The 16,696-nt window shown below is 40.4% G+C and overlaps 1 protein-coding gene across 3 annotated transcripts in view; it reads left to right on the forward strand.

The window, feature by feature from the left end:
* The first annotated feature begins 7 nt into the window (after positions 1-7).
* Positions 8-16,696, forward strand: part of adgrd1 (adhesion G protein-coupled receptor D1) — a 32,078-nt gene continuing 15,389 nt past the window's right edge. Inside the window, exons 1-14 of one of the 3 annotated variants that reach the window (XM_042422479.1) lie at positions 8-1,282; positions 1,381-1,417; positions 1,768-1,884; positions 2,490-2,588; positions 3,076-3,198; positions 3,342-3,518; positions 6,879-7,136; positions 8,422-8,489; positions 9,050-9,199; positions 9,346-9,396; positions 10,735-10,858; positions 11,222-11,329; positions 12,667-12,742; positions 13,683-13,824. In XM_042422479.1, coding sequence (XP_042278413.1) covers positions 1,208-1,282; positions 1,381-1,417; positions 1,768-1,884; positions 2,490-2,588; positions 3,076-3,198; positions 3,342-3,518; positions 6,879-7,136; positions 8,422-8,489; positions 9,050-9,199; positions 9,346-9,396; positions 10,735-10,858; positions 11,222-11,329; positions 12,667-12,742; positions 13,683-13,824 — 1,605 coding nt within the window. In that variant the 5' untranslated portion in view covers positions 8-1,207. The remainder of the gene's footprint in view (positions 1,283-1,380; positions 1,418-1,767; positions 1,885-2,489; positions 2,589-3,075; positions 3,199-3,341; positions 3,519-6,878; positions 7,137-8,421; positions 8,490-9,049; positions 9,200-9,345; positions 9,397-10,734; positions 10,859-11,221; positions 11,330-12,666; positions 12,743-13,682; positions 13,825-16,696) is intronic. The other 2 variants (XM_042422480.1, XM_042422481.1) reach the window with 2 other exon arrangements.

Raw genomic sequence — 16,696 nt, forward strand, 5'->3', positions numbered from 1 at the left:
TCAGTCCACCCTCAGTTAAATTTGATCAGGCCATTACGATAAACAACCATATGAATGTAATCATATAATTTGGGAGGGTAGAGAACAGAAAAGTAATTAATATTATAATATCCCCATAAAAAATCCCCGAATTACAACACATTATAAGAGTCTCGTGTGGTTTATTAAATGAAAACCACAACTTTTTTATTAGATGATGATTTTTACTTTGACAGCAAACACACCACCAGGCAGTTACACGAGAGGATTTAATAAATAATAGATTGACTGGACTATGTGGCCACTAAACTATAATCCACCTGACCACGCGATGGCGCTGTTTACCTTCAAATTGAAATGGACCTTGAGAGACTGTGACGGAACTGGTGTCACAAAACAAAAATTCCCATTTGTCACACCGCTATTTATATATATTATTTCTGCATGGTGGTGAGTTATATTTGAGAATCTTCCTTCTTTTTCATGCGAGTAATGTGGTTGAAGTATAATAAATAAATCACCCAGAAAAGTTAAAAGTAATGTTGCAGATACTGTATCTGTTGCAGCAGTTTCTGTGTCTGAGTGCCTGTCAGCAGACCGTTACTAAAAAACCACCCATCCTCAACAGCATCCCTTATTGTTCCCAGAGAGTCCAGGGTGTTGCCCTTTAATCTGCCCCAATATCCAAACTAATCATGAGACAAATGTTTATCCGAATCTTTTATCTGGATCACACAGTATTCAATCCCCGCGCAATCTCCAATTACGCACAAATAACGCCATGTACGCACAGCTGTAACGCCCCTCCTCAGAAGATCCAAAAATGACATCACATTTTGCAATTCCCACGTTCAGCCCAACAACCCAGTGCGCCTCCACGGAGTTTCTCTACTCTTTGCAATTGTCCAGATGCAGGCACAGAGAATAAAACGCCTAGAAACAACTCTTAGGTCAATGTAGGAATAAAGATCACGGATTACAATTTTCTGCGTGGAAGTTGGGCTTCAGTGTTTTATCATGAAAGAACAACCTCTGAAGTTTTTCTGCCTCTTACCAGAGCACTAAATTGACCTTTTTCTTACTGGAGCTTTTGTTATAATTTTTATACATTTTAAATTTTGGACACGTGGACTGATTAGAATTCTTTCCGAATCTCGGAATAATGTGTGACTTCTCCTGGATTCATCTTTATTTGGGGATTTAACAATATTGTTTTAGAACAGAAGAAATGGTACTTTTTTCAACAGCTATGGAGCTTTCTTTGCAAATTCACATTTTCACAGCTTTTGTCTCCTGTATGAAGGTAAGAAACTTTTGACAAGTGCAGGCCAGTCACAGCCTTTAGTAATCTGATTATCTGTTGTATAGCAGCCTTTAAAAATCCATTTGATTTCTTTGCAGGTTTATGCTGAAGCGGTACAATCTGTGCAGCATCCAGGTAGTAATGCATTTCTGCATGAGTGTTGTGATTGCTTTAATTTAACCATACTGTCATAAGTTGCTAAATTAGATGTCATTATACAGCTATACTGTATATTGGATCAGAAATATACAGATTCAATAAATATAATATCTGCTAACATCCAGACCAGAAGATGTTATTGATTTGTTTGCTGCTGGTCTGCATTAACAACCTTCACAGCTGTTTGTTTTATTATTTAAAATATTTGAATCCCCCCAAATCCAAAATTGAGTGCCAGAATAATACATTTTGAGTATTGCGACAGAGCTTGATTGGGGGAAAAGCCCTTTCTAGATCCTTGTTTTACCCATGAACTCTCCGTCCAGGCCTGCAGGTGTTGGCCACGGCCTCACATTATTGGCCTCTCGATGCTGTGGAAGGAATCCATGAACTGTGGAACCCGATTGGAAACAGACCAGGTTATGTTAACGGAAGTAACATAAGTATGTGCATATATAAACTGTATATACTCTTGGGAACGCAGCACCTAAATGTCTTTGTCTGTTTGATCTCTGCATGGTCTTCAGCTATTTTCACCACAGCAATCGTGCTTTTTAAATATGCTGCTGTTGTATGCAAAGCTCTCATATACTGTGCAGTATGTTAGATTTATCACTGATATTATAGGACAAAATATCTGGTGTGTGAGCTAACTTATTGTATTATACTTTACATACATTATCCCATAATCTGGAGGTAGTAAGAGTATGATAAAACGTGATTTATAGTTTAGAGATAGATTGAGAGACATTTACTTCTTTCACATGCAGCCATGTTGTGCCTACATTTGTCAGTTTTTCAAAAAGAGATACATTTGAAGAGGGATCAGGTATAGACTCGAGTATGATGTGTGAAGTCGCTCTGACTTAAGGAGATTCCTCGATTGAAGAGGAAAAGCGCTGCCACTGTGCACTCAGCTCAGCATCACTCTGTCTCATACCTGCGCACCACGTCCCTCCCATTGTCTTTCTTTCACTGTTCTCTTGTCTCCTCTGTCATGTGTCTATATAGGTGTGAATCACTGTTTCTCTCCGTTGTCTTTGTCCAGCTCTCAGAATCCACAACCACACTGTGCTCCCTTCCTCCCATAACTCTTCCTATGTGTATACCAATGACTCTGCCTACACTAACATTTCTGCAACAGTAGGTGAGAATCAATCACTTCTGCTCACTGAAATTCATTCGTGCATCACCCACTGCCCTCTGTTGTCTGCTCTACCACACACCTAACCACGGTAGAGCTCAGCATTTCATACTTTTCTCTTTATTTCATCCGTACAACACAAGATGAGGAATTCTTAGCTTTTAAAAATGATTTAGTGTTCTTTGTTTGGATGCACACGATTCCAGTTTGTACTGCCAGCAAATCAGAACTGTATTGTATTAATACATTTAAGCCACATGTTAAGTGTCTTTGTGTTGTTTTATGAGATACCAAGAAAGCTATAAAATACTTGTGTTCATTAGTTGCAAAACAATATATGATTAGTTGACTAGTAACAGTGCTGATTTATTCGTACGAGCAGAGAACTGAACATTCTCCGTATTTTGGTGCTAAGGCAGATCTCCTGGCTAGAAGACACTTATCTCAATTTTCAAGCAAAATGATGTCCTTGATTTTTGCTTTGCCGCAGATATTGTTGAAGGAATGGTCAACAAAGGCATCTTCCTGAATGGAGACAACGGCGGTACCTTCCTCCACTTTGGAAACTACCAGAACTCTTGCATTAGTGACCCTACTTTGTGCGGTCCTGAGGGTGAGTGTCAAATATCACCATAACTTGCTGCTTGCTTATTACACTGTAATCTACACTGCAGTTTATGTATATGATAACTTGGCACAGCACAAATCATTTTTAATCTCTTGTATTGATGACAAATGTTTTTCTTCATTCTGCAGGGATTACTTTCTCCTTTTTTTGGAAAAATCACGAGGCAGAGTCGCGTTTTGCTGTAGCCTCTGGAGGGAAAGTTATCTCTAATGGCTTCTCTGTCTACACCAATCCCTTTGGAGGTTATGTGGAGTTTTACACTCGAGGCAACAACCACAGATGGAAGGCCAATATCAAAGTTCCAGGTACTGCAAATGAATTTGCCTTTCAATTACACAGTGTTCTTGCAGCTGAATTCCTCTGAGGAATGGTCTGGAAGATTTTTTTTTTTTTAGTCTTTCTTAGTTTTTTTTTTTTTAGTTTTCAACCATAAATTGTAAGCTATGTAATTGCATTCATGGTTTGGTTAACTGAAACCAGATGTAGCCGCGAACATTTGATTTGGCAAGTCAAGGATAAATTTCATAAATCTTTCACAAAACATACAATTATCATGGACATGTAATGAGATGTGGTCTTTTCCCATCTTAAAAAAAGATAATGTTCCCTGACTTTGGTGATTGGTAAAGGTAAAGTTAGATGAAATGTGAAACATAATGAAAGTCATAGTATGACCAATAGTTTAAATTAAGTTACAAGCATTACATTTGTATTCTAATAAGATGAAAAGATTTGGCAACCTATTGTGACAAAGTGGAATAAACCATATTAGACTTAAAGTTATGTGAAGCTTTTACAGGTCAGTATTTTGCTCTCAAATGACTTCTGTCATCTTCTGTTTTGGCTGCAATTACTCAAGATTGTATTCACAGGGCGTCATAACTCAATTTTGTTTTGCGTGTCCAGTTACGGAGGATCAAACATCATCTGGCTCTCATACTGTGTGACATGTCGAAGTTTTGGGACATGATGTCAAAATCTGTCAGTTCTTTCTCTTCACATAAGTGAGGAAAAGCTTTGAGGGTAATGGATCAAATCTCGAGGTGCCCCGTGACTGAAATAATCATCAGTGGAGGCTTAGACTGTCAGAGTATGCAAAGAGACATATCTTTAAATGAAAAGAGTTGAAATGTTTATGTGGCGGTGGTCTTTGGCACATTATATTCTAACCACAAAAGTATTGATGTGTTTTGGTTGTTTTGCTCCTCTGGTAGAAGTTTTTTCAGACAGTGAATGTTTTGTCTTTTGGGACTTTTACTTCAGAGAAACAAGAGGAAGTTCTTTGTATTGTAAAATTAATTGCAAAGATTCTGCAGGACCAGAACAGACTCTGATCTTGAGGTCTGGTGGACACACATGTATATCATAAAATAATAATGAGAAACAAAAAGTGTAGAGCAAAACTTGTTGGTCTGTTGTTTGGTCCACCACTTTGTGCCAGACGGGTTTACCTCAAAAACAATTTGATGGATTCCCATGAAATTTTGTACATTTATTACCTGTAACATTTATTGTCCCCAGAGGATTAATCTTGATTACTTTTATGATCATCTGACTTTTTCTCCAGCACCACCATGAGCTTGACATGAGTTTTGAATGAAATGTCTCAACAACTATCTGATATATTGTCATGAATTTTGGTACAAACGTTCATGTTCCCATAAAAAATGTGATAAAATTCTTGGCTTCAGCTGCTCAGTTGTAAAGATTTGTTGCTTATCTTCATCATATATGATGCAAGCTGAATAGTTTGGGGTTTTAGACTGTTGGTTGGAGAAAACAAGCAATTTGAATATGTCGCCTTATGGTCTGGAAAATTATAATGAGCAACTTCACAGTTAGAATAATTGTGTAGTTTGTCTGTGGATTAATCAATGATGGAGATAAATGTTTTTAATGATTTCCCGATTCTCTTTCTTGCACTTTATTCACTCCTATACACTCCAGCGTTGTCTCCTCATTTTCAGTGCTTATTTTGTTAAAATGCTTCTAATTGTACACAGAATAGAATAGAACACATTCTCCACACATCCACAACACTGAAAGTATGAATACTGAAATACTGAATGAAAAAATATTAATATTGAATCTCAAAAAATGATCAAGCCAAGTGCCTGTGGGATAAATTACTTCTTACTTCTTACATTCTGTGTTGCCAGAGGTGTCCGCCTACCAGAGTTTAGTTGCTCAAATCTGGAGAAACTATGTGAAGGTTTCTCTGTGATACACAAAGCTTTTTTCTCACCCTCTGTTCCCCAAAAGCCTCTAACTGGCTCTGTGGCCTTCTGATTAATTTACTGCCCACGCTGATGATCCTTGCCAGCTTGCTCCTGTATTTACTGCTCAGGTTACTCTACCATGCAGTGATATTGTACAACAGAACATTAAAAGCTTAATTAAAATCTAAAAACAAAACTGTAGCATATGTTTTGGGGTGCTGTAGGTGCTCACGCTGTCAAGCATGGTAAGGCCTCTCTCTGGCTTTCGTAAGCTAACTGAAGTGAATAGTGACAGAAGCAGTAAGGTGATTTTGTAAAACTTTCTCCATTGACTCACAGAGACAATATGTAAATCATGAACTAAAATAGCTCTTACCTTTTTTGGGAACCGGAACTATGTTAGAAAGCAGCTGTCAGATCTGTTGTAGAAAACATTCAGCTCATTGACAAAGATCGGGTCATTCATAGCATGATGTTCTTGCTTCTTACCCTCTCTACACATCATGATATTGTGTCAAAGACAGTGTCCCACATTTGCCCATTTGCCCTCAGCGCAGTCTCTGAGTTTGCCTTCAGACCACACCTGTATCTCCTTGGTTGTAGGTTTTTTTGTTTTCACTCTGGCTTCATATTTGGGAAGGAGATTAATTACATATCCAACCTATCCAAGAGCAGTCAGCAGACTGCTTTATATGCGTCTTTAATATTTCCACAGAGCAGTTTAAGATTTGAGTGGAGTGAGTAGGAGAAGTGACATGATGCTCCGGTTTTGGCAGATGACCCCTTATGTAACAGGTGTTAAAATCGCCAAGGTCTCCCGAACGAGAAAGCACATTGTTATAGCTTTCTGCTATTTTGCTAGCAGTCTTTTCATTGTCAGGGCCTGGAATGTCAGGATTATATTTATTTTTCCAAATTCTCTTGGGAGATAAAACTGCCTAAATGACACAGTCAGTGTCTTGTTCAAAGTGATTTCCCATCTATTATCCACAATAATACATAGTCCTCCTCCTCCTAGCGATTTCTGTGCTTTCTGCTCATCTCGGTCTGCTCTTTTCACACTGTATCTGTGCAGTACAGGAGTTTGATGCTCCTTCATCCATGTCTCCGTGAAACAAATCGAATTGGAGTCAGCAGCTCATTGCCCAAGAGAAAGCAGGTGCTCTCAAGCATGGTATGCCCATTGCAGAAGCTGAACCTCTCGCACGACAGCAGCGTGGCAAAATAAAGACCAACCCAGAGCTGCATTCTTATACCACTCAGCTGATTCAGGCTTTTAACTTTGTTAAAGACAAGTGTTTGAAATTCATGTATTTATTCTATTTATATGTATTTATTTGACAAAACAAACAAACTTGCCAGGTGAAGCAGAGTTGTGCCTCTGAAAGAATGACATACAAAACTTACATCATTTTTTTATTATGATTCTCTGTTTTTCTCTTTCAGGGCCTTACTGGACCCACATTCTGTTCACATGGAAAAAAATGGACGGCCTGAAGGTCTACATCAATGGGACCCTCACTGCTGGTGATCAAGACGGCAATGTCTCAGAGAACTATGGCGACCCCCACGCTGACCTTGTCATTGGAACTGGCAACGACAGGGTTTATGATCATTATGTAACAGGGGCATTTGATGAGTTTGTCATCTGGGAAAGGGCCCTTTCTCCTCACGAGATCATGCTCTACTACAACGCAGCCATAGGTAGGACATCACGGTCCACTTGAAAGTATTTCCTGTCATTCTAGGAGATGGCATGTCTGTTATAATGCTTCCTCCCTCTTGACTCCACTCTGAGGAAATAGGGGTTAAAAAGCAATTTCCGTCCTCGCATTCCACCCACAGCATTCATGCATAACAACAAGATATTAAACTATACAAATACACCTCCTTGTCAAGTGGATTTTGCACAAAATATTTTCATGACCTTTCACAATGTAAGTGCCATGGCTCACATAGTTCTGCCTTATAAGTATTTATTAGAGTGCAGCGGCATGTTGGGTTGCAGGGGGCAGATCATTTTAATTTAATGTGACAGGTTATAACATGCTAGGACAAAACCCCCAGACCTTTGTCTGTTTTTGCTCTCTTGTTGTTTACCTCCTTTGGTTAGGAGAGTGCCATAAATGGACAAAAACATCTTGACGTTTATCAGAATTTAGAAAAAATACCATTCTGCTGTGTGATATAGCCAATTATCAAATTTCATGGTTGTCTGAGAAATGTTCAAAGCCTGATGAAATTCACCTTTTCAGCTTGTTGGCTGAATCAACTTTTGTTGTGTGTGAAACATACTGATTACTAATAGTTTAAGCTGTCTCTTCCATTGTGCGTTAGGTAATAATATGATGCTATTAATGTGAGCTTCAACTGATCACGATGTGTGAAACAAAGAGCACATTGCCTTGTTTTCTTCTCTGAAGCTGTTAACAAAAGCATAATATATTCTACAGACCATTACCAGATGCAAAGCGCCCAACTGTTATGGTTACAGAAAAAATATTTTTACTTCTCCAGAGCACACATATAAAATGTTGCATTGAACCAAAGAAGAACAGGAATCGTTCAGACTGATACCTTGAATGTACATCCATATATGGACATTTTCTGGTAGCTAGTTAGTGCTGTTTTTCATTAAATGACAGCAAAGACATAAAAATGTATCCTAACCTTGTACAGGAGCTAGTGGCAGAGTATTACGTGGTTGATTATCCAACTTTTGTCTATCTCCTTTCATGACTGGGCACCGTCCAGCGTTGTAAACTATTAAAGCTGCATGGTGATAAAATCCAGCTACATTATAGAAGCTAGCCTGGTCAGGTTCAACAAAGGACAAATGACAAAATAACAAAAATGCTTCTCAAATGGAAAGATTACAGCTTTTGCACTCAAGCAGGGGCTATCTAAACTGTAATACCTTTTAGAGAGTGAATTATACCTTCCATCTAATGTTTAATTAACAGATTCCTTTGATTTTTGGCTTTTCTAGGTCAAGCCATGGTGTCTGCAACAACACCCAGCGTCTCCAAAGAACTCACTCTAACAACACCAACAGTCGTAAGTTTGTCAATTCTGACTTTGCAGTAACAAAATGTAATTGTGATACCTGTAAAATTGTAATCCAATGTAAAATTGCATAAACTACATGTGTTAACAATCTAGGTTTTCTTTCACACAGAAATGGCTTGAATAATTTGTATACAGTTTTGGGGCCAAAATATGCACAAATGTAATCACTGAACAAGGTGAAGGCCTTTTTTCCCTGAATGCAAACGATACATTTCTTATTGAACTATTGTTTCCTTTTGAAGAAAAGGAATAGGATATTGACAGCACATGTGAATAGAGCGGTCTTGTTTATTAAAGGGCTTTGGAGGTAGAAAACGGATAAAGAAATAGAAGAAAGTGGAGACAGCTGCTCAACACTACACACAAAATGGCTCCCTGTAGGGCACTAGGCTGAAAAAGAGCAACACTGAATCACTTGTACAAAAAGTATTCCCCCAAACTCAGGCTATCAGTCACATTAAACATCCTGTGTGTGTTGGAACACCATGCTCCTTCGGAAACGACCTCCTGATAAACCTCATTTGATGCCTCATGTGTTGTCTCCCCAGAGAGCCATTGAAGTGAGTTCTCCTGTCGTCAACAGCCAGCATGAGGAGGTCCAAAGCTCCCAGGACCCGGAGTCCATGCCAATGTTGGGCTTCCTGAAGGCGCTGCCCAATAGGACCATTCCTCACAACACTGCCAACAACCTCACGCAGGTCTTGGAGCACAGTTCAACACACAAACACACACACACACACACACACGCATGTTACACTTGCAAAGCTAGTTCACACACAGACACAATGCCCACCCATGTGCATATGATGCAACAGTTCCGTGATGTCCATTTTCTTCCACCCAGGCTTTTCTCAAAAGTGTGGAAGAAGTGCTGTCCTCTCCGGGGTTGCCAGAGGTAAATGAGTTCACCATGTTGTTGTGCAATGTTTAAACATGACATAATGAAACATATGCAATTTGGTGAATACTTAAGAGCACTTAAGAGATCCATGAGTTTCAGATTCTAACACTGCACATTTTTGGTACAAGTGGTGCCAGGAGCAATAACAGTACCTGGCGATGTTATCCACATAGAACTACTGTACATAGGCAACACAGAGTCAAATATGGAGGTGTGGACTTACTTTCAATGTACATTTGCAGCTTCCGGTACTGTAAATCCTGGCCAAAGCTCAGCGCTTTCATATACCAACACATTGTTTCCAGAAGAAAGTGTGTGGTTTCAGTACATTGAGTGCTCAGAACAAGCACGGTTGTTTTTGTAGGAGCAAGCTGAAACAGATGTTCACGTACGAGAATGCAAAACTTGGACAGTAGATACAGTGTTCGGTAAATCCCCTTGCGATTTCTGATCAGATTCATGATGAGTGTCAGAAAATTTCACGCTTTATCACATTTTCACAGATTATAATCTTCCAGAGAAAACATAAGGTACATGTTTGACTTTTTGACTTATCATCATTATTTAACTTTGTATTTAATTTCACACTCATTGTTTGCAGTTCCTTATTTTTGTTCTTCATTTAATCCAGTTTCTATTATTACTATTGCATTGTAATGCCTGGATGCTGATGTTTTTTATGCTACATATGTAAAACCAATGTTAAGTGGTAATTTATTTAACCTATATTTGGTTTTCTAGCTTTTTTGTTTATTTATTTTTATTTGATTAAAGCTGTTCTCCAACAATTTTGTATTGCACTCCGATAAATGAGTGGGTTTTTTTTTTGAAGCAACAGAGGCTGAGATATCCTAATTTATAGTCTTTAGTATGGGTCATGCTCCAAAAACCCTGGATCCCAGATTTCCCATAATCCAAACAATAGCAGCATTTCCTTTGATGCTCCCTGCCTGGTTAACGTCCTTCAAACTATATGCCCCCCAGTTTGTAACACAGGCTCTCTGTTATAAATTTTTAATTTCAAAGCCCAAACTCTCTCTGGAACAGCAGAAGATATTATAAACCTGTTCTGTTGTATTGTATTGAGTAGTACTCTCCAGGCCCAATATATTGATCTTTATGTGTAAAATTGGTGTGGTGCCCCTTTAACTTGACCTATTTCATATTTTAAATTCAACCTGTGAAGAAAAATGTAATAAATTTGAAATTCCAAAAACACATTTTAAAGATGTGACCCCATTTTAATAGATTAGCATCAAGCAATACTGGACATTGAAAGCAGTGATTGTGAATTGATTGTGCTCATTTTCCTGTTGGGTCATTGTTGAGCAGCAGTCCACCCCTGTGGTCAGCGGTCTGATCGAGACCGTGGACAGAGTGATGGAACACATGGTGACTAACCTGGAGCCCAGCCCGAACTCCCTCATCTCCCTGGGTGGAACATCTTTTGTTGCAGGTCAGTATTGGGTCAGCTCTCCATAAAGTGACTCACTGTTTGTAAGTTTGTGTTGACACGGTTAGGACAGAAGGACATGGAGCGTCAAGCTGACATCATTCGTTTTCTTATCCAGAGGACAAATACGGGTCAGATAAGCAGAGTTGGAGGGGGTCATCCCCCACCCCCCCACCTTGCCTCTCACGGGTGTGGGGTTTTTTTTCTTTTGCATAATATTTTGTTTGCCACTAAATTGCTTGTGTCTTTCTCCCAAGGGTCGCCTCACATCTTTGATCCACCCCTGATAAAGCAGATTGATGCTTCATGCTTCTCAGTCTGTTTTTCTCAACACTCTCTCGCTTTTTCTAACCTTTGACCCTACAGATTACTATCTGATGAAACTTCCACAGAACTACAACCTGCCGCATTACCGCTTCCCCATGGAGGGCAAGAACTACATCTCTGTGCCCGGCGAGGCTTTCACCATGCAATGTGAGTGCCAATATTTCAAACGACAGATGTTCAGACATCACATTCCTTTAGTTGATGTACAAAATAGACCTTTTCCTAGCTTGAGGATTCTCTGCATAAAAAGTAGCAACTTCTCCAGGTTGAGTGTGAACACCGCGCATTAGTCGTGCACTCATTCTGCCAGAAGAAAATTGTCCAGCTGGGAGGCTCTTGTTATTGGCCGGTAATTTATTATGCTTAGATTTAAGACCACTAACATAGCATAGAGTGTACTACAGGAGTGCCATGAGAGCTTTTGTGTGGCTTTATGGTGCACCGTAGAAATCCAGCTATGACTTTAATGTTGGCAGTTACTCTTTTATTCAAAACAGAAAGAATGAGAGAGAGCACTTTTTTCTCTCCACTTTCCTCTGTCATTAAAAAGAGTGCACTCACATAGTCGGAGTGAGGGGGAGTAGTAATTACGGTGGACATTAAAACTGTTTGCTTGACTTTGTGTTCAGGTCAGATTCCCCTGGCTCCACCTGGCCGCTGCATGCACCATGTTGCCATACGAACACTGGAATAAACCGTTTTAATAATTCATTAAAGGACTATTATCAGAAATGGAATATATGTTTTTTCTGACACATTAGAGCCAGGATCAAATTAACTCATAGGTCTTAGTACCTGGCTGTATGAAACGCTCTGAGGGGAGGTTTTACATCCTAATTAGATGGAGAGAGTGCTGCAGACTGGTCTGTTATTAATTTTTTTCTTATTCCCCGTCTTCCTTAGGAGAGTTGTACAAGCAAACTGGCCACCTTGTGATCTGTTGCGGGACTGGCCGGGGGGTAGGAGGAGGGTGGGTGTTCTGTTGACATGATTTTTTGGAAGGTTAAAAACTCTCCCGCAGCATATACACCGCACATTTGTTTGACATCAGCAGGCTTTTGTTGTCACAGTCAACGGATCCGGCTAGAAGCCCTTTGAAAAGAGGAACAGGACCATTAAGGGTTTCCTCCAATTTTATTGTTTATCTTGCAGTATTGAGGTGGGACCGAGCTGGATGATAGGTCAGATTAGGGGAGGGGGACCAGACCTCCTGCTCTACTGGTGAAGTCATGTAGAGGTTTCATAAGATTTCCCAACAACCACATGGTTTGTGGCCCTCTCCCTTTCACCCTTGTGCGAGTACACGGCTATCCTATTAGGCTGCCGGTGCCAGTGTGCGGCGGCAGGGCAACGTTAATTAACTTCCCTTCTTTGTGAGCATTTTAGCAGCACTGCATTACATTTCCAGCCCCCTGCTCATGCCTCATACATTCAACTATGTGCATGCTTTTTTTTTTTGCTTTTTTTTTTTTTTTTTACCTCAGCTCAAACCACCATCGTTGGCCTCTTCTACCACAACATGCACAGCTACTACAATGAGATCAGCCCCATCAAGACCAGGTAAGAGGACAGGACAACACACAATAAAGTCAGATAAAACTTGAAGGTTTTGACATCCCACTTTGGGTTTGGCGAGGACCGTATCTGGGACTATATATTCTAAACAAAAATGTTAATTGCAAATATTCACTCTAGCTACTCAAAAGGCTTCCCTCTTTGTATATTTCCTGTGTGAGGAATCATGTTGACTGGCACTAAGGCGCCCATGTTTCCTGAACCACAGAACGGCTGGTGCCTGGGGCCAGGGTCTTATCTGTCCCCTCGCCTATCTCTCATCTCACCACTCAACCTCCCCTGACTGATACACCCTGCTATTAGCTCTACATATCCATTACCGCCCCCCCCCCCCCCCCCCTCCCCAGCATCCACCCGCCCCGCCCTTTAGTTATTGTCTCATCACTGGGCCAGCTTGTTCCACTACAGCTGCAATGTTTATTTTTACCAAACCTGACATAACAGCGATTAAGCAACCTGTTTTTCCCCATTTCTCATCCTTCATAGAAGTTTAAGTACCAAATGTGATAAAAAATAAAAAAAATACGTGACAACATCTGGAGGTGTTAGTGACTGATTGTTTTTAACATGGCCGTCCCACTGCCCTGCTCCGCTCTCTCTGCGGGTGAGAGTGCCCCTTTGTATCATGATAGAGAGGTGATGCTTGTATGATCTCAATGTCACATATCAGATGGCTCTGAAAGACTATTGATGCAACGCTGCTGGTTGTCAGCGTGATTAATTATATAGACAGATCAAAGTCCCACTTAAATGCTACTGCTCTGAGCAAGTGTGTAACACTTATGTGTTGGTGCCTGTGCAAGGATACCGTGGATTTCTTCTTATTTATCCGACTGTATTTGTTTTTGTCTCTCTTGCCCTCTATCTCTGTCTTCTGTGTCTGAATCTAAATCTCTTTATTTTCTCATGTCTTCTTGTATTTTAGGATTAACGAAGCAGTTGATTTCAAGGATCATAAGATTCAAGTAGCAAGTTGCCTAATTTCTCTGAAAGTGGAGCCTTCACCGGCCCTGTCAATCAACCTCTCTGGAGCGCCACTCATCAAGATTGTTCTCACCCATGTCCTGGTAAGAATCAACTTGTACAATATATTAACTGTTCCCATTTCTTCTTATCTGACTCATGTCTTTATCTGCTATTTACCTCTGGGTGAGTCAGTCATACTGGGAAAATGGAGTGCTTAATTTTTCCAGTTGCTGGGTGTGGGACACCCGCCTTATCAGAGGGAAGAAGGCCACGGTTCGCCTGTGGCTGCAGTAGCTGGATCCCCCCATATGAAATTTATCAGCTCTATTTTTGGGCGTTCTCTTATGTAAGAAGATGAGCGTCTATCACTGACCGAGGCTTGTGCAGCTGGGCACTCACCAACACAAAGAGCGAAGCCTATTTTGGTTTTCATTAGCCTGCCTAGATTTTCCCTCGCGGAGCATGTGGCTTCCAGAAAGAGAACTGATTATGGACATTTGAACTGTCGGCTTAGGGCACTTTGAAGGGAACAATAACTTGCTTTTATGAACAACATATTTTTTCTTCACTGCTTTATGGCAGGGGCTGTGCCAGTTTTCCATGGGAAACTCATAATGAAAATTAACTTACAAATGTGTATCGCATTTGCTTGCTTCCTTGTAAAGTCAGAAATGTGGCGGTGAACTTCACAGCCATAGTATGTGTTTAATGCTCTGCACAATGAATGGATGGTGAAGCCATTCTTTTCATTTAAATGCATGATGTTAATTGCATATTAGTCCATCATACAATAGCAATTATTAAGACAAAACAAGTTGAGTAAACCCCTACTAACATAGCTCTGTTTAATTTAAAAGTCCTGCAAAAACCATTCATTTTCTATTGAAATGACTTACAAATAGGCTTTTTTTCCTCCTCACTCACAAGAGCACAAATGAAAACCATGCAGCTTCATGAAACCATGGCAATATCGGTTTGTTTGCCTTCATTTTCCTTGGTGAAATAAATGTTTATGCTACAATTATCTGGCCTGCTTTCTGTGACAATGATTACTGTGTTTGTTTTAGCTGACACCATGGGAGAGAGCTTATAATCTCCTTTGTTATGGGGGTGCTGGAGATGCTCACCAGCTCTGCTCTCTGTTGAGTCAAGGTGTTTCTATTTCACTTGGATTGCCTTTACTTCTGATGTAAGGATAAATCAGGTTTCTTACATTCTTTCCTTTCTACCCCATTACAAATAAGCTGTTATACTTATTACTAACACATACTGATTGGAACGCAGTGTGCCAGCACTTTTCAACTTTACTTAGGCTGCATAGCTTGGACAATGATTTATATTTAGGAGCTGCATTTTAATTTGGCACACAAGCACTTTTGGCTGTGAACACGTCCAGAAAACGGATTGTTTTGCTATAACTGGTTTGCCGCACAGACCTGTAGTTGGATTTAATCAAAAAGTGACTATTTTTGGATTTTTAATGTCTTTGGCAGCTGATGGATACTTATCGCCTCCCTAGCTTGGAGGCAGGGAGGGCTGCTCACGCAGTATGTGGCAGACCTTTCCCGTCATTGTTTATGTCGCTCTTTACTGTCTGCGTAAGTTAAAGGTCAAAGGTGTACTCTCATGGCACAAGTTCAGTGGTTTAACCTCGGAGAGTAGACAAGTACCCAGCGACTTCATTAAAACTTAGCAGGGAGGCTGAATGTGTCTGAAGTCGTAATGTGTCAGCTTTCTCATATGTCTTTTCGTGTTGCCATGGTTAGTCCTGTGTGCCATCGCTTGTACTGTACTAACAGTCACTTAGTGTAATGACTCAGACTCAGAATGCCATCTATTTTCTTTAACTTACACCTGCCAAGATAAACCATATGTACCATGGATTGATGGTGTCACCAACCTGGTGTCATGGCAGGTACCACTCTCTGAAGGTCAAAGCCATGCCGTTGGTGTCTGGGTGACCTTGCTCTCTTGATTGAATGGCATGACCTCACTGTGCTGTTACAGTGAGGTAATGCAATTCCCAACGGACTCAGTCAGAGCCGACGTGCTGCGTTACGTGATGGCACGGTCCAAGTTTGATACCCAGAGAAGGCGTTATCAAGGCTGCTGGAGGCCCACATGCTTTCTCACGCCATTCGGCCACAGTGGTGATTGGACCCTGGCTCCACCAGTGATTTATTACTACTGTCTGACTCAGGTTCAGTTTGAGAGGGCCAAAGGAGAGAAGAAGAGAAGAAAAAAGAGGGTGGGAAGCACTGGGGTCTGTAGTTAAACATTAATACATACATAAAAACACCGACACCTCCTCCCTGTCCTCTTCCTCCTTCAAAGCATCACACTGATGGTATGAAGTGAATGAATGGAAAGATTTTTTTTCATGAGCAAAGTCACTCTTTATAGGGTCAAAAGTGAGAGGATTTGAAAAGCAGATTTTGACAAGGAGGGCATGACTTTACAGGCTTGTAAAGTCGTGTGTTAGTTTGGCGGCCTCATAAGAAGGTCCAAGGCAAACGGTGACACAGGTTGGCAGCAGAGGAAGAGTGCTGGTGTCTCCGTCTATCCCTTAATTGACTTTTACTTCATTTAATTTGTGAAGTAAAGTAGAACTACAAATTATTAACATTGGCAACGTCTTCTTTTCTACACAGACTGAATGTAACTGTGATTTTCTTCCCTGAAAAGTTAAAAAAATTAAGAGAATGTAATGACTCAGTTCATCAAATTGACTCAATTGACTTTCACCATTGTTCTATCAGTTCAACTATGCACTAAGTGGCTGGACACAAAAGTAGCGGCCACATTGTCCTGTGACGTTTAACAAATAGGTTCCTTCTCATGGGCACATGAAAGCGAGAGTTTGATGTGAAGAAAGGAAAGAGGTCAGGGGCAACAAGGGAAACTGGGTGCCTTTTGTTAACAAAGATGTCTAGACTCCTTGGAGCTCCTTAATTCCTGCAGAAAATAATGGAT

This window comes from Thunnus maccoyii, chromosome 9 (genome assembly GCF_910596095.1).
Source record: "Thunnus maccoyii chromosome 9, fThuMac1.1, whole genome shotgun sequence".
Taxonomy (NCBI): Eukaryota; Metazoa; Chordata; class Actinopteri; order Scombriformes; family Scombridae; genus Thunnus; species Thunnus maccoyii.